The sequence below is a fragment of the Trichoderma evansii genome (genome assembly GCF_050947405.1).
Source record: "Trichoderma evansii strain SZMC 28006 chromosome Unknown GGI43scaffold_3, whole genome shotgun sequence".
Lineage (NCBI taxonomy): Eukaryota > Fungi > Ascomycota > Sordariomycetes > Hypocreales > Hypocreaceae > Trichoderma > Trichoderma evansii.
Genome location: NW_028145203.1, coordinates 1,932,389 through 1,951,344, shown reverse-complemented (window position 1 = coordinate 1,951,344; position 18,956 = coordinate 1,932,389). Strand labels below are relative to the sequence as shown.

General features: G+C 48.5%; 7 protein-coding genes across 7 annotated transcripts; 6 read left to right on the top strand and 1 right to left on the bottom strand.

Moving 5' to 3' along the window:
* Window positions 1–335: 335 nt before the first annotated feature.
* GGI43DRAFT_254924 (thiamine diphosphokinase) lies at window positions 336–1,793 on the top strand. The gene is made up of 3 exons (XM_083200884.1): window positions 336–707; window positions 786–856; window positions 979–1,793. Exons 1-3 carry the CDS (start codon window positions 581–583, stop codon window positions 1,558–1,560), a joined length of 780 nt encoding a protein of 259 aa, XP_083064352.1. The 5' UTR covers window positions 336–580; the 3' UTR covers window positions 1,561–1,793.
* GGI43DRAFT_380693 (acyl-coenzyme A:6-aminopenicillanic acid acyl-transferase-domain-containing protein) lies at window positions 1,693–3,131 on the bottom strand (the record flags this gene model as incomplete). Its single annotated transcript, XM_083203018.1, has 2 exons — window positions 1,693–2,421; window positions 3,015–3,131. The coding sequence occupies 2 exons, from the start codon at window positions 3,129–3,131 to the stop codon at window positions 1,693–1,695; spliced, it is 846 nt and encodes a 281-aa protein (XP_083064351.1).
* Window positions 2,597–5,012, top strand: GGI43DRAFT_396808 (major facilitator superfamily domain-containing protein). Its single transcript, XM_083205023.1, has one exon. The coding sequence runs from the start codon at window positions 3,300–3,302 to the stop codon at window positions 4,854–4,856; it is 1,557 nt and encodes a 518-aa protein (XP_083064350.1). The 5' UTR covers window positions 2,597–3,299; the 3' UTR covers window positions 4,857–5,012.
* A 591-nt stretch (window positions 5,013–5,603) lies between these two features.
* GGI43DRAFT_420928 (cytochrome P450) lies at window positions 5,604–7,361 on the top strand (the record flags this gene model as incomplete). Its single annotated transcript, XM_083207876.1, has 4 exons — window positions 5,604–5,892; window positions 5,950–5,985; window positions 6,041–6,525; window positions 6,582–7,361. The coding sequence occupies 4 exons, from the start codon at window positions 5,604–5,606 to the stop codon at window positions 7,359–7,361; spliced, it is 1,590 nt and encodes a 529-aa protein (XP_083064349.1).
* An 806-nt stretch (window positions 7,362–8,167) lies between these two features.
* On the top strand, window positions 8,168–9,223 carry GGI43DRAFT_254779 (kinase-like domain-containing protein). Its single transcript, XM_083200879.1, has 2 exons — window positions 8,168–8,606; window positions 8,658–9,223. The coding sequence occupies exons 1-2, from the start codon at window positions 8,223–8,225 to the stop codon at window positions 9,177–9,179; spliced, it is 906 nt and encodes a 301-aa protein (XP_083064348.1). The 5' UTR covers window positions 8,168–8,222; the 3' UTR covers window positions 9,180–9,223.
* Window positions 9,224–13,107: 3,884 nt separating this feature from the next.
* Window positions 13,108–15,510, top strand: GGI43DRAFT_254787 (POT family-domain-containing protein). Its single transcript, XM_083200880.1, has 2 exons — window positions 13,108–13,743; window positions 13,807–15,510. The coding sequence occupies exons 1-2, from the start codon at window positions 13,316–13,318 to the stop codon at window positions 15,194–15,196; spliced, it is 1,818 nt and encodes a 605-aa protein (XP_083064347.1). The 5' UTR covers window positions 13,108–13,315; the 3' UTR covers window positions 15,197–15,510.
* Window positions 15,511–15,645: 135 nt separating this feature from the next.
* Window positions 15,646–17,564, top strand: GGI43DRAFT_396800 (major facilitator superfamily domain-containing protein). The gene has a single exon (XM_083205022.1). It carries the CDS (start codon window positions 15,825–15,827, stop codon window positions 17,400–17,402), a length of 1,578 nt encoding a protein of 525 aa, XP_083064346.1. The 5' UTR covers window positions 15,646–15,824; the 3' UTR covers window positions 17,403–17,564.
* The last annotated feature ends 1,392 nt before the right edge of the window (window positions 17,565–18,956 follow it).

Sequence of the window (18,956 nt, the reverse complement as noted above, 5' to 3'; positions counted from 1 at the left end):
GATGAAATGATGCTGATCACTCAAAGCAGTAGTGAGAGCAGGTTGGCTCAGCAGCATATGGCCAATATGACAGATGACAGCTATTATTAAAATTCAATGCATGTTTAATTAACAGAGCAAAAGATCAACAGACGAGCAATGCATCCAGATCTCCCCAGCATCTGGCTTCGCTCCGAGGTTTATCCACGCTGCTGCAACCGAACTTAAAGTGGCCGCAGCGCAGGGCGTTGGTACCTGCAGCCCTGGGTTTGGTGTGGTGGTACAAGGGGGCCTGGTCGCAAAGGCTGTGAATTGTGAGCTTGGACTGAGGTCACAGGCCATCCGTCATATCACAAGCTCCTTTACGAGCTGAAATTCCAGGTCGCACGACCGAGCTCTGCTCTTCTTTTACAGTGAAATCGACGAGAAAAAGAGCTGAGACTTTTTTCAGCTTTGGCTCTCACTCCTCATAAATAGCGCCCCTCGTCAAAAAAGTGATGCGACTCTTTTGAGAGACACGCGCCCTTCTTCTTCTCTTCTTCTCCCTCGCCCAATCTTCCTTCATTACTTACTCGCGCATCACAGCTGACGGCACTTCACCATGGACTCGGTGTTCGAGTGGCAGCCTAATAGGTTTCTGCAGGACCAGAGCAGCCAGAATTTTGCCCTCTTGGTGCTCAATCAGCCTTTGAAGAATGGCAGCAACCTGCGCAAGCTCTGGAGAAATTGTACGCCCGCCATATGAGATTTGCTGCCCCTCCAAACAAAGTTGCGAGCTAGGAACCAGAAACTAACCCTTGACATAGCTTCTCTCCGCATAGCGGCTGACGGAGGCGCTAATCGTCTTCACGAGCTCTCATCATTTCAAGGCAAATTTGTAAGTGTCACAATATCATGTCATGAAACCATCATCTCTATCATTTTCTTTCCTTCCTCTCTTTCTCACTTGAAACTATTGGGGGACTATCATGATACATACAGCATCTAATAAATTTGTAGTCAAACCTACAAGTCATCATCGGTGATCTTGATTCATTGAGACCATCGGTTCGCGACTTCTACACCTCACAGCACACCCCTGCTCAAGTCATCAAGGATGCCGACCAATATTCAACCGACTTTGGCAAAGCCATCACTTGGATCCGCAAAACGCAACCTGCCGGGACCGATATTATCGCCCTAGGCGGCATCGGTGGGCGGATCGATCAAGGTCTTAGTCAACTCCACCACCTTTACCTCTTCCAAGCCGATCCTGCGTATGCGGATGGTCGCATTTATCTTCTCTCAGGATCCAGCTTGACGTTCCTCCTCAAGTCCGGCACGCATCGCATCCAAGTCAAAGAGGACGGAGAGGAAGAGGTGTTTGGCAAGCACGTCGGAATCATTCCGCTCAAGGAGCCAAGCCACATCACAACCAAAGGTCTGGAGTGGGATGTGACTGATTGGGAAACGCAGATGGGCGGCCAGCTCAGCACTAGCAACCACGTTCTCCCAGAAACGAAGATTGTCGAGATTCAAACGACCAAAGACGTCCTCTTCACGATAGCGCTTAGCAATCTCGATGGTGAGGAAGACGGCTAGAGTATCGTATATTTGGAAGGAAGAGGAAATGTTTTATCATCTCTTGATAGCTTTGAAAGAAATTATGAATGGCCAATTTTTTGATATCCATACCCAACGCCAGGGCGCCTCTCCCGCGTGCTGCTTCCCCATTTACCGTAAATAGTGCAGAACCAGCCAGCAAAAAAAGAAAAATACAATCACTCCCGCGATAAATATCCACTTGTCTTCTCGGGCACGGCGCTCGACCATGCGAATTGTATCACCGCTGATGCCCAGGGTATTGGCCACGCCGTACAGCCGCTTCTGCGTGTTCTTCAGCGTTTCTCGTTGTTGGCCCAAGTCCCCTAGCACAGCCTGTCCTCTGGCGATGAAATCGTCCAAGGCATGATTCGTATTGCTGAAGAAATTTTGTTCCCGGAAAGCATGCGCTTCGCGGGCCTCATCGCCGGCGCCAGTCGTCATCGAGGTGCTGTTTGAGCTGTGATGCCGAGGCTGGAAAGTAGAATGTGTCGCCGTTGCGGGAGCATTGGCATATGGGTTTTCTGGTGTTGCATTGTACGGTCTTCTTCCCAGCAGCTCCGATCGGTTGTGGTTGTGCTGCGCTTCCTCTCTCGCCTTCTTCAGGCCATCGAGATCGCCGCGGAACTGAGAGAGCTCCTCGCGGAACTTCTTGACACGCTCATACGCCTCCTCTTGTTTCTTCGGGACGAGTTCCTGGCGCGCAAGGTTGTGGTAGTCCTCGAGCGACTTTGCGAACGACGTCAAGGAGACAGACACGCTTCCAATCTCGGCGGGCGTGGGTGGATTCTTGGACTGGATATTGGAGAGGTCACTGCGGATGGCCTTGCTCTGCCGTAGCACTGTGTTGTATGCGACGTTCTAGCGCATCTGTTTAGCTAAATGGAAAATACACATGACATCAGACATTCATTTTCCCTACTCACCATCTTGACGGCGACAGAGGTTTATAAAGCCAGAGCTCAATTCTTATCACCCCTATGCAAGAGAGAGCTGGCAAACTGGAGCTACTCACTCATCAAGGTGTCCTCTGAGTGGCCACATGGCTGCTATGCCACGGAGTGTGGGGTTTTTCCACGCCGTGGCGCAACAGGTACCGCAGCAATGTACCGCAACGCTTAAAATCAAGATCGTGACAGTGGAGTCGATGGAGTCAGTACGAGAGAAAGAAAATAAGGGCTTTAGCTTGACAAAAGTATGTGAATAAATTAATAAATATTGTGTAAAACAGCTTCAATGCCACGGGTTATAATGCCTGTTTCATCAAGTATAGAGCAGATCATGGAGCTAAGAGGCTAGTAAGCATAGCAAGTACGATTAAAATAGGACGTTAAACCTCAAAACACCAACTGTAATTGGTCCATAGCGCAGCTTGCATCCTACTAGATCAGCATCGCAGGTGTATAATCGCCAGATAAGAAACCCTCTCCAGCATATAAAAAACTCCCATTCACGCTGTTGACCGCAGAATGGCCAAGAAAAGCGTTACGCCGTGATATATTGCCTATTTCGGGCGCCCTACCTGATTTGCCGATTTCGGCACCGAGCCCGGCGAGATCTTCACGGCTCATGGTTGCCGACCACTGACCGATAATGTTGCCCTGCGTGGAGTAGGAGCTTGAATTTTCTATCCTTGTTCTTATTCCCGGCCGGATATTCTTTTATAAAAGCCAAGCATTTTATCTTCTAATTCTCAAAAATTCTTAGACGATGAGATCGTCAGCATCCTCATAAACATCATGGGTTCTTCAGCAGAAGACACAAAAAGCGGTTCAGATTCGGAGAAGAATCGGCTGTCACTCGAACTCGCTGATGCGGAAAAACAGCCCGTACCGGTTGAAGAGCCAGTACCGCCTCCGTACTCGGTATTCACAACATGGCAGAAACGAATGTTGGCTCTTGGAGCCGCTTCCACAGCATTTTTCTCCCCAATATCAGCTCAGATCTACTTGCCGGCATTAACACAATTATCGGATGAACTTCATGTCTCGAGCACCAAAATCAATCTTACCATTACGACTTACATGATCTTTCAGGGCATTACTCCCATGTTCATTGGCTCTCTGGCGGACAGTGGTGGAAGACGGCCGGCATACATTATTTGCTTCGTAATATACATTGGCGCCAACATTGGCCTTGCTCTTGCTCCCAGCTACGGTGCTATTCTTGGTCTTAGATGTCTCCAATCTGCTGGTTCAAGTACCACTGTGGCACTGTGCATGGCCGTCGTGGCGGATGTCATCACGTCCGCCGAGCGAGGTCAATATGTCGGCTACACTGTCGTGCCTATAGTTCTCGCTCCAGCACTTGGTCCCATCATTGGAGGTGCCCTCTCTCAGACACTCGGATGGAGATCCATCTTCTGGTTCCTGACTATATTCGCGGGAGTGACTCTTTTCCTTCTTGCCATGTTTCTGCCCGAGACCTGCCGTCACATTGTCGGAGATGGTTCAATCTATCCACCGCCCCTTTACAGATCAGGTTGGCAGATCTTAACATCACGCCGGAACAAGGATCGCAAAGCCCCTGCGGCCAAAAATGCGTTCAAGTTTAAGGCACCTAATATCCTGGGATCTCTGCTCATGCTACTGGAGAAGGAGACTGGGCTCCTCCTTGGCACCAGCAGTCTCATTTTTGCCGGTTTTTACTGCATTGCCACTGCGATGCCCACTCTATTTGCAAAATCATATGGATATGATGAAATCAAAGTAGGACTGATGTACTTGCCATTGGCATTTGGCTCAGTCCTTGCCGCCATGATTGTCGGTCCTGGAATCAACTGGAACTATAAACGACACTGCCAGAAATTGGGCATCCCTCTCGACCGCAGCCGCCAACAAGATCTTTCCAATTTTCCCATTGAGCGTGTGCGACTGGAGATTGGACTTCCACTGCTTGGCGTCAGCGGTCTTTCACTAATTGGCTGGGGCTGGGCAATGGAGCGAGTAGTTCACGTTTCAGTTCCCTGCATCGTTAGTTGTTTGATGGGCATGGGCATGATTGGCTTCAACAACACGTCCAATACCTTGCTTGTGGACATCCACCCTGGAAAGGCTGGTACTGCAACTGCTGCGAACAATTTCACTCGATGCTTAGTTGGAGCAGGAGCCAGTGCGGCAATCGTTCCTCTGATGAATGCCATTGGCGTCGGCTGGTCCTTCACGATGATTGGTCTCATCTACATAGTCTGTGCCGTGCCATTGTTTCTCATCATGGCAAGAGGCATTAAATGGCGGGCTGAAAAGAAGGCAAAAGAGGAGCGCAAACAGAAGAAGAAGGATGAAACTGCTCCATGATGAAACGAGATGGAATGATGATAGATCATTTAGAACACGACTGTTGAGATACTTATTTCTCATATTCTAAAAGCATGTGCAAGATTGATACAGCGTATCACATAGCGATTATCTTAGACTTTTATAATACAATTCAAATATATAGAATACGAAGTACCATCTTAGTCTCATTGAAACTTTGCAGCTCAGGGATCTAGAACAAACTGATCGCCCGGAAACGTTCACTTCTAAGTTTAGAATATGCCGCTAGAGCAATGATTCAGGAACGTTTACACTTCTTAATTTTACGCGTACTTGGAATAATGGCTTTATGTACGTGTATAGCTAGCATACTATTTCTTAGTATTTAGTTCCATTTACATCACCAGTCCATGCTCAAACCTTCCTCCTTTCTTTTTGGGGATATAATACATTTGCAGAGAACGTAATCGGATCTAAATGCTACCAATTAATATGAAATCATTGTTTCTGCATCTATCACCAACTTTCCGGCACATCATACTTAATTGTAATTACGTGAATTATCTGTGCTTGGAAATAACTTACCCTGAAGTGATTGAGCAAATTCGATTATCGAATAACTCTCGTTATAACGATTTGATTATCCACAATTTTACTTGTATAGACTGCTCAAAATTATTACGCTGCACGGCGACCCAAAGAAAGATGAAGCCATGAATAGCTTCGATTAATACCACCTTGTTTTCAGGTTCTACTAGCGGCCAGCTAGATGTTTTTTGAATGGAAATGGGATCCGGGTTAATATGGAATGCCGCTTGCGTTCTAGGCTATGGTATTTGTTTGCTTCTATTGAGCATCACATCGATTGTCTTTTATAGGCTATTTCTCCATCCACTAGCACGAGTCCCAGGCCCAAAGATTGCAGCCGTGTCTAATATATGGCATGCATATCATGCTCGAAATGGTGGCACGTTCGAACTGGCATGCACGTTGCACAAGAAGTATGGCGAAGTAGTGCGAGTTGGCCCCGATGAACTTTGGTTCAACAGCATGGAGGCCTTTGACAAGATCTACAGTACGTTTAGGTCTTACGCGGAATACTTTGACATATAAAGGCTAACTTTTCTCAAAGGCAGCACCAAAGGATTTGAAAAGAGTGATTTCTACTGTATGTTGGCGTGTTGAGCATGATGATTGCTGCTTACTGACTATGCCATCCGTAGTGGCAACCAGCCTAATCCTACCAAAAATTGACTGCTTCTTGCGTCCCCATTTTGCTGATAGCTTAGATCTACTCTCCGAGAGGGACATGAAGCGATATCGCCTCCAAAGACGGTTGATTGGGCGAGTCTACCAAACATCCAATGTCATCAAATTTGAAGCAGCAGTCGACGATGTTATCAAGCAAGTGATCACGCGATTAGAGGCCTTTGAGGGTGCCGAATTAGACCTGAAAGAGTGGATGCACATCATTGCGGTTGAGTGCCTTGGAGCTTCTGTTTTATCTTGGTCTCCGGGATTGCTCAAAGCTGGAACTGACTGGGGATCAAGCGGCCACAGTTATCTTGCTTGGAGGAGAAAGAGTGTCATGGGCCTGTTTCCGACCCTGACTAAATTGACAATGGGTACAAATTTATTCGAATGGGTATTTCGAGATGTCTGGAACTTGAAGTTCCCTGCTCCACCTAACTTTAGAGCATTCTTTCCTGTCAGTATAATTATTTGCTTGTTGTTGGAGAAAGTTTCGACTCACTGGGAATTTAGGACGTGGGGAAGCGTATATCCCGAAGGATTAAAACTGCCTTGAACCCAAAGGCTCATAAAGATCGCCGGATAGATCTAATGGCAGACCTAATTCAACTCCACAAGGAGAAACCTGAATTCACGGAAGTCTATCTTAGGAAAATGGGAATGACCAATTTTGGCGCGGGCCATGACACGATGGCATCGACTTTGACAGCCATTTTCACAATGATCGGAACACACGACGACGTTCAAAAGAAAGTAACGGAAGAAATTCGGAACGCTAAGGATCCGTTATCATATGCGGGCGCAGTTCAGTTGCAGTATACGCGTGCAGCTTCAAGAGAGGCCATGCGTCTTCATCCAGCCTTGAGCATGTCACTTTCTCGTCGAGTCCCTGATAACGGTCTGCATATCCATGGGATCTTCATCCCAGGAGGCACGACAGTCGGGTGTAACCCAGCGGCGTTGCATCGAAATGCCAACATTGTGATAGGCCCAAACCCGGAGGCCTACAACCCGGACCGATGGATCGGTGGCGACTCTCTTGACGTGCGCCCTATGGAGCGATACAGTCTCAACTGGGGTGGAGGCCCAAGGACTTGTCCAGGCAAGAACTTGGCCGAGATGGTGGTGCACAAAGTTGTATCAGCCCTATTCGAGCGATTCGATGTAGAGGTGGTAGCACCATTGCGAATTGGGCAACCATCGTACTACATGTCCATGATCACAGGCGCAAAGGCCCGATTCTTGCCTGTCCCCCCACCGATGACTGGGGAAGGCTCTACAAGAACTGATTAGGCGATGAGGGGGATATCGCGGCAGCTGGCATTCGCAAAGATCGTCATCATCAGTTCAAATACCGTATTCTCTCGAAACCTTGGACTGTGAGTCTTTCTTCATAAAATCTAGCTATTCTAGGCAACCTGTTGACTGATTGTAATAAATAGTGGAGGTAATTTCACGAAAATCCACAGTTCAATATTCGACTGAAAACGGTAATACATAGGAAAGCAAAGTCCATTGTGTGTTGGGATACACCCACAGGGAGATGTTTCGGCTTTTCGTGTTAAACTCCGCCGAAGATAACGGAAAAAGGCGTGTGGGACTATGCCGGTTTCCATATTAGTAGTCAAACTCCCTAGTGCCTTTTCCGACTATGCTTAGTGACTTACAGGGATTGCACCTCAAGCGGGACTCACTAATAGCAAATCGCTAGTATAACCTTACAAGGTCCCTGCAGTGATCAGCGCTGGGAAGCAGAAAACACCAAAACACCAACATGCATGTATTCTTTCAAGATGTTTGACAGCTGCTTGTTGGTTTGAATTTATGTGATGAAGCCTCCAAGTTGGTTGCGAAAAGGGCATAAGTCTGCAACCAACGGGCAATCAGATATTAGCCAATCAAGGAGTGTCGATAGTCAACCAGAAACCTAGCGAAATATGTGCCGTACATAGGTATTTACCTAGCATCTGGTATCTCAACAAGCATGTTAAGACTTGCCATGATAAATATTGGTATAGGTAGATATGGAAAGAAGCAGTCATGTTGTTAGCTTGAGACAACAATCTCGCCTGCCAATAATTTTTAGCGGAGTAGACTCTGTCGTTTGCCAAATCGTCCATCTCGCAGAAAAGAACATTGATTCAACAAGTAGCCATGGACCCCTACGTGACTGAAGCCGGTAAAATCCCGCCAACAGACCTGTACTACGACTTCCCCCTTTACGGGCGCTACAATCCCAGTCCACAGGACTTTAAACCACTAGAGAAGTACTGCAACTCAAACACGCAAGAAGCTCTACAATACTGGACAGAAGTCCTCGGAAAGTGCGATTCGACGTGTTACGTGTATCAGAATCCATTTGGAGGCCGAGATGTGTTCGCTCTCGGAAGAATTATCGTCAAGTCATGTCACTTAGGATCAGGAGATGTTGGATCGGAGTCATCTCGAGACTATTCTATCGCCGACAAAAATGAGGTTGCAGCAATACAACTGGTTCCCAATACTATACCAGTACCTCGGATCCTTTTCAGTGGAAAGGTAAGCTCATTTCGAAAGCTGGCAACATATAATATACTAAAAGTATTATAGCTTAAAGGAAAGGATGTCATTATTCAGCAAAGAATTCCTGGAGTCGGACTAAATGTAGTATGTCCATATCTCTCTCCCAGACAGAAATCTTCCTTCAAAAAGCAAACACGAAAGATATTACACCAACTGAGCACCGTGAAGCCTCCCTCGACAGTGCTGGAACCAACTTATATCGTATCAGATCCGAATCCTATTTCGAATCGAGGTATCTCGTCCTCCGAGTATGAGATCCTCTTTGGGAATCGCTCAGACAAAGGAGCGACACAGCTAAGCTTCATGCACAACGATTTACAACCTTCGAATATAATTGTCCAGAATGATCAAATTGTGGGCATTGTCGACTGGGAGCATGCAGGTTGGTTTCACTGGGACGATGTGGGTGCCATCCACTCTCAGTTTCGCATACCAAGGAGAGAAGACTTTGCCGGAGTACAGCTCTCTGAAGAAGAACTGAGTGACTTGGAATACTGGGGCCATCTTTACGCACTCGATCCTTCAGATGGCAACAAATGCTCTGATTAGCTTCCAGCATAGAGATCAACTATTATACCGTTTGCATTATATCACAGTATTCCGTAGAACTGAGATGTCGATTAAGTGAAATAAACGCTAGAATAGGGGATAGGGTACACCGCCATAACTTGAGATTAGTATACCTAAAAAACTTTCGTTCTCAAAGGCTTCCCCAAACGCCTTTTCCAACAATATTGATATCGTATAAAGTTCTTGCTGTCGGCGAGATCCCGCCCAGTCCAAGCGTCCCGCATTTGCGCTCGAGATCGAACAAGACAATCTACAAGCTGGTATTGCTGCATTGGTCTGACTGCCTGACTCAGGGGTATCATCCATCTCACTCCTACAGAAAGAAGCCAAATCAACTTTGAAGACCATCGCCAACTGGTGCCCTTGTTAGCGACAAACTAATGATGTATATGGCTTTGTAAGCTTTTCAGCTACTCCGTCCTCATTATACACATGTCTCAGTATCGTTGCATCGCGCATAACAATTTACTTTCAACATCAAATTGAACGGAGTTTATATGTCTCATGCTAAGGTACCAGTTGGCGCTAATGCTACCAAAGTGTGGTGCCATGCATCTATCACATTTGACTAACGCTCACCTCCAAATGCCAAGAGCTTGACTGTGGAGACGAGCGTATTGCTAACGGAGATGACAACGAAGTGGGAAAAGCGCAGTTGTTCGCGATGGAAAGGAATGATTTCAAAGGCTTATGATGGGCGTTGGTAGGCAGAATCTCTGCCAACTCGGCTCCAGCCTTGAGCAGAATTTTCTTGGTGATGGAATGGATTTTCATTTAGCTTTCAACTCTAAAAACGTGGTGGTGTCGTCGGCCACCTCCCTGGTTATGGCTAGATTTGGAGAAGCGGCCACTCATAAGCCACCCATAGCAGGTTTGAAAGTTCGGCAAACCGCCACCTGGACAGCTAAAAGCCTTTGCTATATTATCGGGTATTCAAACTGAGAACAACGTCGCTTTTGACCCAATGCTAGCCGCCCCATTATTAACGGCCAGAGTGCGCCATCCCCACCCGCCTGGCGCAGCCCGGATATGCCTAGAAGTGTTGTCGAAGTCTTCTAACTCGTGGCGTTTTTACATGATGAGAAATGGCCGAGCGACTTGGCCCAAAGCAGCGGTGCTAGTACGGCTTGGCACGCGCGTGGGTTTCCCTTTGGCTTCGTTTGGAAAGGCGTCGACAGGCTGATATTACTCTTACATGCAAAGTACCAAGAATGGAGCACTCCGTATACTGCAGTAAATTAATAAGTGTTAGGTGACGCCGAAAAGCAAGACGTGTCCTACAATGTCCGAGATTTTGCATTGATGAAATTGTATTGCCATAATGCGCCCACTGGACTGAAGCAGCTGAGGGTATCAGCCTATAATCAAGAGAGATGGGCTTTCAGGTCGAGATGGTGTGCTTGAAAGTGCCCAAAACGGGATCTTTCTCCTCGATCTAATCCCGTAGAGAATCCTTCGAACCCCAGGTCCAACAGCCTTGGTTAGCCGTCTCTGGCCGTCTTCTCTACGACTTGACTGCGGAATTAGTTTTTGGCAAAAGGCAAAATGACCTTGTGGCGGCAATAGTATGGCTTAATTGTGAGTTGAAGCTATTGGGGCTCACCGACCACAACGATACTTTTAGCAATGCTTTCGTCTACCCCGTATGGGGTAATCAAGATTTCGTGGTTCGTGCCGCCGTCAAACTCAGGACTCTGGTGTTCTCCCCAGATATTCCCCAATATCTTGACTAAGAGATTGCTTTTCATCTCCATCTCAACGTTCAGACAAGTGATGCTATTACGAGAGTTTTGAATGATTGAGCAACGCCAGTGGCAAGCGACCCACAAGACCCCGTATTACAACCAAGATAAACATGTGCAGCCGAAGGTTGCCATGACTGGGTGCTGTGGGCCTCGGGGAGCCCCCAGGGTTGCATCCATCTGATTTCAGAGGTGGGAGAGGCAACCGCCCATCATCCCATCATCTTGGAAGCTGTGAATATATGCTGTACATGGCTCGATCGCGATGCGTAGCGTGGTTTGTATCGGGGACCATGGACGTTTCTTGGCAGAGGACTTTTGCACAAGCCACATGGACATGGCTTCCCATCTTGCAGCTTTAGACTGCCGCCATGCGGCTGGCAACGCCTTGGCTCTCCAACGAGCGCTGCAGGCTTCGGGGATTAGCAGCATGGTTCCCTCATCGGGCTGGACGCCGCATCACGCCACCCGCTCTTGGGCTGGTCCAGCGGCAAATGGAGGCGCTCAGGAACAAAAGAAGACTGCTAAATGGCGCTTCCACTCACTGCCGCTATAAGCTTCTGTTCGTTCGATTTTTCAGCTTCTCTCTCCTGAGGCTGTGAATCCAGTCGAATGACTCTTCGCCGTCGTCGCCGCAACCGCCGATTGCGTGCTTCGGCGGCTCTCGGCGTCCAGGGCAACATCGCTCAGCGCTAATCGCATCTGGACGGTCTGGAATGTTGATATCAGTACGAAGGATACTCTGTGACACTACTCGTAATAACGGCCAGCTCCATGTGGAATGCGCTACGGCGCAGCACCTAAAAGTAACCTTGATATTTGAGCTTTACTTTAGACTTGAATTAGAAGCGAAACGGAGGGTCCCACCCGTATCTGTGGAGCTCGCTCGCATGTCGACCCTGCAAAGCCGCGAGCTTAAACAGGAGATGGGCGCGATGCCATTGGCCAAGATGGTGGTCAAGGGACTTTTGTACTGGTGGCGCCCAAGTCTAGGTCTGTGTGTGAGTCGAGAGCCGTTCGCTCACCATACCAGGACCAGCCTAGGGCGGCTTATTGTTCAGTAACGGCAAATTTTGAGTGGGATTGCGTCTTCGACGGGCTCGGCCGAAAAAAAAGCATAACAAGCTTAAGGTTGAGGTTACGGGAGAATTTTTGTTGTTTAAAAAAAGGTCCTCAGGCGCAGCCACAATCGTGGAAAGCCGCATGCAGGTGCCTGTGAGACTTCTATTTTAGGGGAAACCCTAGCTGCAAGACAATGCTCGATCTCGGCGACGCCAGAGAGAGACAACGGCTAATAGATAGCGATTATTCGTGTTTGTGTCATCGCTAAAGATGCCAAGCTGAGCTATCTCGTCGCCGCCCCGCCGCCATCACATGGCTCTGTCGTGTGCCTTCTCGCCAATAGCCTCTAGCTAGGCAGCTATACTGGCGTGCCAAGTCGCCGGATTGTTTAGGGGCAGGAGAGAGCCTCGCAATGAGACACAGGTGCGGGAGGCTCAAGACTGGCCGAGTGTTTGATCCTATGATCCAGGTTCCTGGCGAGAGACGATGTGATTGCGACTGCCGAGGATGAGGATGCGCGTGAGTCTAAATACATGTAGATGACTGAATAAATGGCCGAAGACAAAGCTTGGTCGTCATCACAGGATGCCAACCAACGTTGCAATGAGGTACAGGCAGACAAGCATGCACGATTCCAAGCAAGGGAGCCATAGGTACCTAGCACTTGGTAATCGCAGCGAGGTGGTTTGAAAACACAGCACAAGGGGCCCTGGACGCAAGCGGTCAGTGTTTCCTCGCATCCAGCAAGCCAACTCTCGATTAGCGGCTGGGCTTGCCAGTAGTGTGCAAGTTGGTGTGGTGCAAGCATCAATCCGGGCAATTCGCCATGCGTCCTCCCCGCTTCGCTCTGGCTGGCGCACATCCAACTCCTTCCCATCACCTCCACTTGGATCATCTCTTGCTTGGATGGCCCCGGCACTGGTCCGGGATCTTTTGTTTAGTTGCCACAGACCTTGCTGGAACGAGTATCGCCCTCCGGCGGTTGTTAGTCTTGGCCCGAGTTGATATCTTGGTGTCGACTCGTTTCGCCTCCACAAGCCAGATACGCAGAGAGGGTGAGGAGAAACGAGACCGGGTCAGCACATGGTAGCGGATACATGGGTCAAGTTGGGGGTACCGCAGCCGTCTTGTCAAGACTCTACAGCATTGTCTCAGATTGTCTATATAAGTCGACGAGGACGGCCTGACGAGGATCCCTCTTCCTTTTTCCTCGTGCTGTGAAGCCCGTCTATTCTGTCCACTCCATCTTCCTGGGTTGACAACCTGCGCCATTCAGAAGCTCGCCAGGCTTTCCCTCAACCTACATTCACCATGAGCAACGCTGCCGGCCTTGAGGTCGACGTCATTGCCGAGGCCGACCGTCGGGCGGCTGGCCTTGACGAGAAGGAGACTGCTTTTGACGAGAAGCACAACATCGACGTCGATATTGCCAGCAACGACGATGAAGTATTCGATGACACACCTACCGAGGAGGAGCTGCGCACCTTGCGCCGTGTCTCTGGAAGCATCAAGTGGGCCATGTACACCATTGCCTTTGTTGAGCTTTGCGAGCGTTTCTCCTACTATGGATCTTCCATCCTGTACACCAACTTCGTGAACCGACCTCTTCCTCCCGGTTCTACCACTGGTGCTGCTCCCTCTGCTAATGGCCTTCCTGGTGCTCTGGGAATGGGTCCCAAGGCTGCCATGGGTATCAGCTTGTTCAACCAGTTCTGGGCCTACATCATGCCTCTCATGGGGTAAGTCATCGCTTTGTGTACAACTCGTTCTGAATAGCTTCAATACTAATGCTATGAAAACAGTGCTTGGGTTGCTGATGCCCGTATGGGACGTTTCTGGACTCTTCACGTTGCCATTGGCATCTCTACCATTGCCCACGTTATCCTCGTCGCCGCCGCCGCTCCTGCTGTGATTGTCAAGAAGGACAGTGCTTTTGCCGCTTTCATCATCGGCCTCATCACTCTCTGCACTGGCACTGGCTTTTTCAAGGCCAACGTCTCTCCTTTACTTGCCGATCAGAATGAAGACAGACGCATGCGCGTCAAGGTCCTTGACTCTGGCGAGCGTGTCATCGTTGACCCTGCCGTGACCAACACCCGTATCTTCCTCTACTTCTACCTCGCTATCAACATTGGATCTCTTGCTGGTCAGATCAGCATGGTCTACGTTGAGAAATACGTCGGTTTCTGGCTTGCTTTCCTCATCCCTACCGGCATGTTCCTTCTTGCACCCTTTGTCCTGTGGAGCCAGAAGAAGAACTACAAGCTCACTCCTCCTACTGGTTCTCTGCTTCAGAAGTTCTTGCAGATGTTCTGGTATGCTCGCAAGCAGTCCAAGGGCTGGAAGATCAACTGGGATCTTGCTCGTCCCTCGCGCATTGCCATTAGCGAGCGCCCCAAGTGGATGACTTACGATGACGCCTGGGTTGATGAGGTCCGCCGTGGTCTGATGGCCTGCAAGGTCTTCCTCTTCCTCCCCATCTTCTTCCTTTCCTACAACCAGATGACTGGTAACCTGACCATCCAAGCTGGTACTCTGGAGCGACATGGTGTTCCCAACGACATTATTCAGAACCTTAACCCTATCTCGATCGTCATCATGATTCCTCTCATCGATCACCTCCTCTACCCTGGTCTCCGCAAGCTTGGCATTGCCTTCACCCCTATCAAGCGTATGGCCACTGGTTTCCTGATTGCTGCCCTTTCCATGGTTGCCTCTGCCGTCATGCAGTACTACATCTACAAGAAGAGCCCTTGCGGTAACCGCGCCAACGGAACCACCATTATCAATGGTGAGGAAGTTGCCTGCCCTCCCGCACCCATCAACGTCTGGGCCCAGTGCTTGCCCTACATCCTGATCGGTATTGCCGAAATTTTCGCCAACGTTACTTCTTACGAGTATGCCTACTCCAAGGCCCCTGAGAACATGAAGTCTCTGGTCATGAGTGTCAACCTGTTCATGAGTGCCGTCTCCGCTGCCCTTGGCGAGGCTTTCACTCCTCTGTCTGATGACCCCCTGTTGGTCTGGAACTACACTACCGTTGCCTGCATTGCCTTCGTTGGTGGTGTTGCTTTCTGGTTCTGCTTCCGTCACCTCGACTCCGAGGAAGACAAGTGGAACATGCTCAAGAAGTCCGAGTATATCGGCCAGAACCAACCCGGTGTTGGCAAGGCTGCCGACGAGGATGCCTAAATATTTCTTTTTCTCTGTTGATGGAAGGACGGATATGATACCAAAATAACGTATACCAATTTATATATATATATACACCTAATATAACGAATATCCTTAACTTCTCACTGTTTTCATAAGTACAAGTCTTGTCTATTTTGCTTTTGAGTCATCTTGATTACATGTACTAAAGCTTCGCGGCTAAACCAAGTGTTGGTGGACTAGCAAGTAGTCCGGGGTAATTTTAGGGCGCCGAACCCGGATGCGGGTACTGACGATAATGACGCCGGCATTTCGGTAGTTGAACCCGATGAATTATCGGCGTGGGAGGAACCCTGTTCGCATTGTTAGTTGGTAACGCGAGAAAATGCAGATCTCGCCGTTTTCATTTTTGCTTTAAAAGGCGCTTATTTTCCTTTCCGAAAACTTTTACTGCCATTTTGCTCCTCTCACTAACCATGAAGCGTAGCTTCGAACAGGCTTTTTGCTATGGGACTGGTGTGCGAAAAGCCCGCTTGAGCTCATTTGAAGAGAAATAGTGCTTTTTAACCGCCCTGCATGTTGAAGAGGGGACTGCTATGAGGATATACATGAGAGATTTCCAAATGTGTGCAGTGGATTAATAGCTGGATACAGAGTTACGGACAATATGGGAAATTCGACGTTACCACTACAGTCTCCACAAAGCGAGATGGTGATATCTCGAGTGACTACTGATGCTTCACCGGCAGCAGCAGATCAATATCACCAAAATGAGAAACAGGGCCATGATCAAGAACATGGTCGATATGAAGAGCCGAACATTGTCCTCCCTCCGACTATCAATGCAGCCTACGACTGGACCGGCCCTGATGATCCAGACAACCCTCGCAACTTCTCCGCCTCTTTGCGGTTATTCAGTACCGTTGCCATAACCATGCTTGCCATGATTGGCACCATAGCTGGATCAATGTATGCGCCCGCCCAGGACACCGTCGCCTCTTACTTCCACTGCAGCCGTATTGTGGCTGTCCTGCCCCTTTCGTTGTACAATCTTGGCCTTGCCTTTGGGCCCATGGTTGGCGCACCACTGTCGGAGACATATGGTCGAAAGTCTGTGTTTCTGCTGTCTACTCCGGTATTCGTACTATTTTTACTCGGATCTGGCTTTAGCAAGTCGATAGGCGGACTGACGACTTGCCGGTTCTTTGCTGGTGTGTTTGCCTCACCCCTGATCAACAATGCGACAGCAACGCTGCTCGATTTCACGCCGCCGCGGTACCGAGGTGTTAGTCTAGGAGGATACTATGCCGTGCCGTCTTTTGGAGCGGCCCTAGGCCCGTTGATAGGAGGGTTTGTCCTCCTTGTCAAGCCATGGCAGTGGACGCAGTGGATATCTATATTTATCACGGTGGCGTTTTATATCCCTGTATGCTTCACTCGCGAGACGTACAAAAAGGTTATTCTAAAACGACGGGCTACGAGATTGGGTCTACGAGACTCCGCGTCGCAGAGAACTTCACCTGGACGAGCGTTTAGATACTTCTTCACGACCCTGATCCAAAGACCCCTACACATGCTGTTTACTGAGCCGATTGTTACTCTGGTCAGTGTGTATAACGGGTTCCTGTTTGGTTTACTGTACACATTTGTTGTGTCTGTGCCTTGGATATTTCGGACCTACTATGGGTGGTCCGTGGAGAGCGAACCGCTGTCGTATTTGGGACTCATGTGCGGCACAGCGCTTGCAGCGGTGCCCCTAATTCTGATTGATCTTCAATCTTATCAAAAACGTCTGACGGAGTGGCAGCTTAGCCATGATGATGATGAGGCGCCGCCATCGGAGAATCGACTCGTGTCTGCTCTGATAGGGAGTATCATGTTGCCTATTTGTCTGTTTATTGTTGGCTGGACGGTGCATTTCCACGTCCACTGGATTGTGCCTATTATTTTCCAAGGACTTGTTATGCTATCTTCTCTACTTGTTTATGCAGGTGCCAACCTCTTTATGCTGGACGCTTATGGTCCGTTGTATGGAGCGTCGGCCTCTGGAGCCATGATGTTCAGCCGCTATTTGCTCTCTGCTGCGTTTCCATTGTTTGCGCTGCAAATGTATGAGCGTCTTGGGGCAGGGTGGGCCACAAGTATTTTGGGGTTTATAACGTTGGCCATGGCGCCGATTCCGTGGATTTTCAGGGCGTATGGAGAGAAGTTGAGGGCGAGAAGTAGATATGAAATGAGTACTTGAAACGCCTAGTTGTCGATCATCGGTCTTGGCTGAAGGAGCACTAAAGATCCATGGGTAGCTCAACTGTACGATGAAATCTTCTATTTATAGCAAGTAACATCGCTAAAGAGTGGAAGCTAAATGTGTATAGAGCTGAATCTAAGGTTTTATAGTTGTTTCCCAGCTGGCTATTAAATGTTTGCGTTGTCGTATATACGAGCCCAGAGCGGCGATAAGATATTTGTCACATCCAAAGTTCCCCTTTTCAGCGTTGCGCAATTCTCGAGAGGCTGAGCACATCGCTTATTGATAAGAAATCTGTAGAAGGAAAATTAACAAACCTAACCTATGCAGATCTATGTGCCGAAATTACAGCCGCCCTGTGAAGCGGTATTAGATCTGCATATCTCTGCCATCCACCCTTTTAGGAAGAGATTCTTAGGCATTCTAGGAGTCTGAATACGCCTTGTGAATTTATTATAATCGTCACTAATTTATCTTGGCACGTGGCGAGCGCAAGATCGAACGTGCGATATTCTCCGTTCAGCAGGGGGCTGCTGACAAACGTCTCCCGGAAACGGTAAAAGCACCTCAAGAGCCAATACTACGACGGCACTTGGTCAATTGCGTGGTCAATTCGGAGAGGCGGTGCATATATGTCTCAGTTATCTCATTAGAGTTGTCGCGCTAAAGCCTGCTATAGCAAATGAAATCCTTGACTCAGGATCCCTGCACGTCTTGATGGCTTTCTATCGTGGCTTTTTCCCATATGTAGTAGTGAATGGCAACGCGTAATCTGTCTCATTTACAACTCTGCGGCTCCATACTTGGGCTCTCTGTATGCATTTTAAGGCGACAATAGACACTGCCAAGAGAGAAAATTTGGGCGTTTTTTTTCTTTCTACTTATTGGTGGGCACAGGCTTCAATTTCGTTATCAAGCTGGCAGGGTATCGGCTCACCGATGCCAAGGCCAAGCTGCCGATCACTTGGACCCAAGTACTTACAGTATAATCCCCTTTATTATATCTCATCCTCTCTAACTATTCCTTGGATAGAGCGAAAACTCGGGCCGTAGTTTTTTTGTCTGCATAAGTGTAGCATTTCTGTCATATATGCAGCTGAAAAATGAACCTGCCGGCTCCCGTTTAAAGCGCTAGGATTAACCTTGACAGCAAACTTTATGCTTCCCCCCTGCGTGCCCCATCTTGCGATACCACGCTTCAGGAGCGTTTCTGAAGCACAAACGACATTGTGGCATTTCTTATCTCTGCAGCTGCCAAGCTTATTCTGTGGGTATTGAGCATGTTAGAGAGATAATAGCCGCAGCGATCTGGCGTAAGAATTCTAAACTGAATGGAGCATGGTTGTCGAGCTCCATATCTTTTATAATACCTATTCTTAGTGAATACCTTTACAAAACTTATCTCATTCTAAATAGAGGCAGCAAGACTATATCTTAGACTTGGTATATTACGATGACACCGAACATTTACGCATGCTATCTAATGGGGTTCGTTGCTTGTTGAGTGCGCAGTCAAGTGGATCCGCCTATATCCGTTTGCTCAAGCAGCTC

Excerpts from the sequence above, each read along its gene's own strand:
- GGI43DRAFT_254924 (XM_083200884.1), top strand. The coding sequence starts at position 581 with ATGGACTCGGTGTTCGAGTGGCAGCCTAATAGGTTTCTGCAGGACCAG. Across the intron at positions 708-785 it reads GCGCAAGCTCTGGAGAAATT|CTTCTCTCCGCATAGCGGCT; the intron begins GTACGCCCGCCA and ends CCCTTGACATAG. Across the intron at positions 857-978 it reads CATCATTTCAAGGCAAATTT|TCAAACCTACAAGTCATCAT; the intron begins GTAAGTGTCACA and ends ATAAATTTGTAG.
- GGI43DRAFT_396808 (XM_083205023.1), top strand. The coding sequence starts at position 3,300 with ATGGGTTCTTCAGCAGAAGACACAAAAAGCGGTTCAGATTCGGAGAAG.
- GGI43DRAFT_254779 (XM_083200879.1), top strand. The coding sequence starts at position 8,223 with ATGGACCCCTACGTGACTGAAGCCGGTAAAATCCCGCCAACAGACCTG. Across the intron at positions 8,607-8,657 it reads GGATCCTTTTCAGTGGAAAG|CTTAAAGGAAAGGATGTCAT; the intron begins GTAAGCTCATTT and ends AAAGTATTATAG.
- GGI43DRAFT_254787 (XM_083200880.1), top strand. The coding sequence starts at position 13,316 with ATGAGCAACGCTGCCGGCCTTGAGGTCGACGTCATTGCCGAGGCCGAC. Across the intron at positions 13,744-13,806 it reads TACATCATGCCTCTCATGGG|TGCTTGGGTTGCTGATGCCC; the intron begins GTAAGTCATCGC and ends CTATGAAAACAG.
- GGI43DRAFT_396800 (XM_083205022.1), top strand. The coding sequence starts at position 15,825 with ATGGGAAATTCGACGTTACCACTACAGTCTCCACAAAGCGAGATGGTG.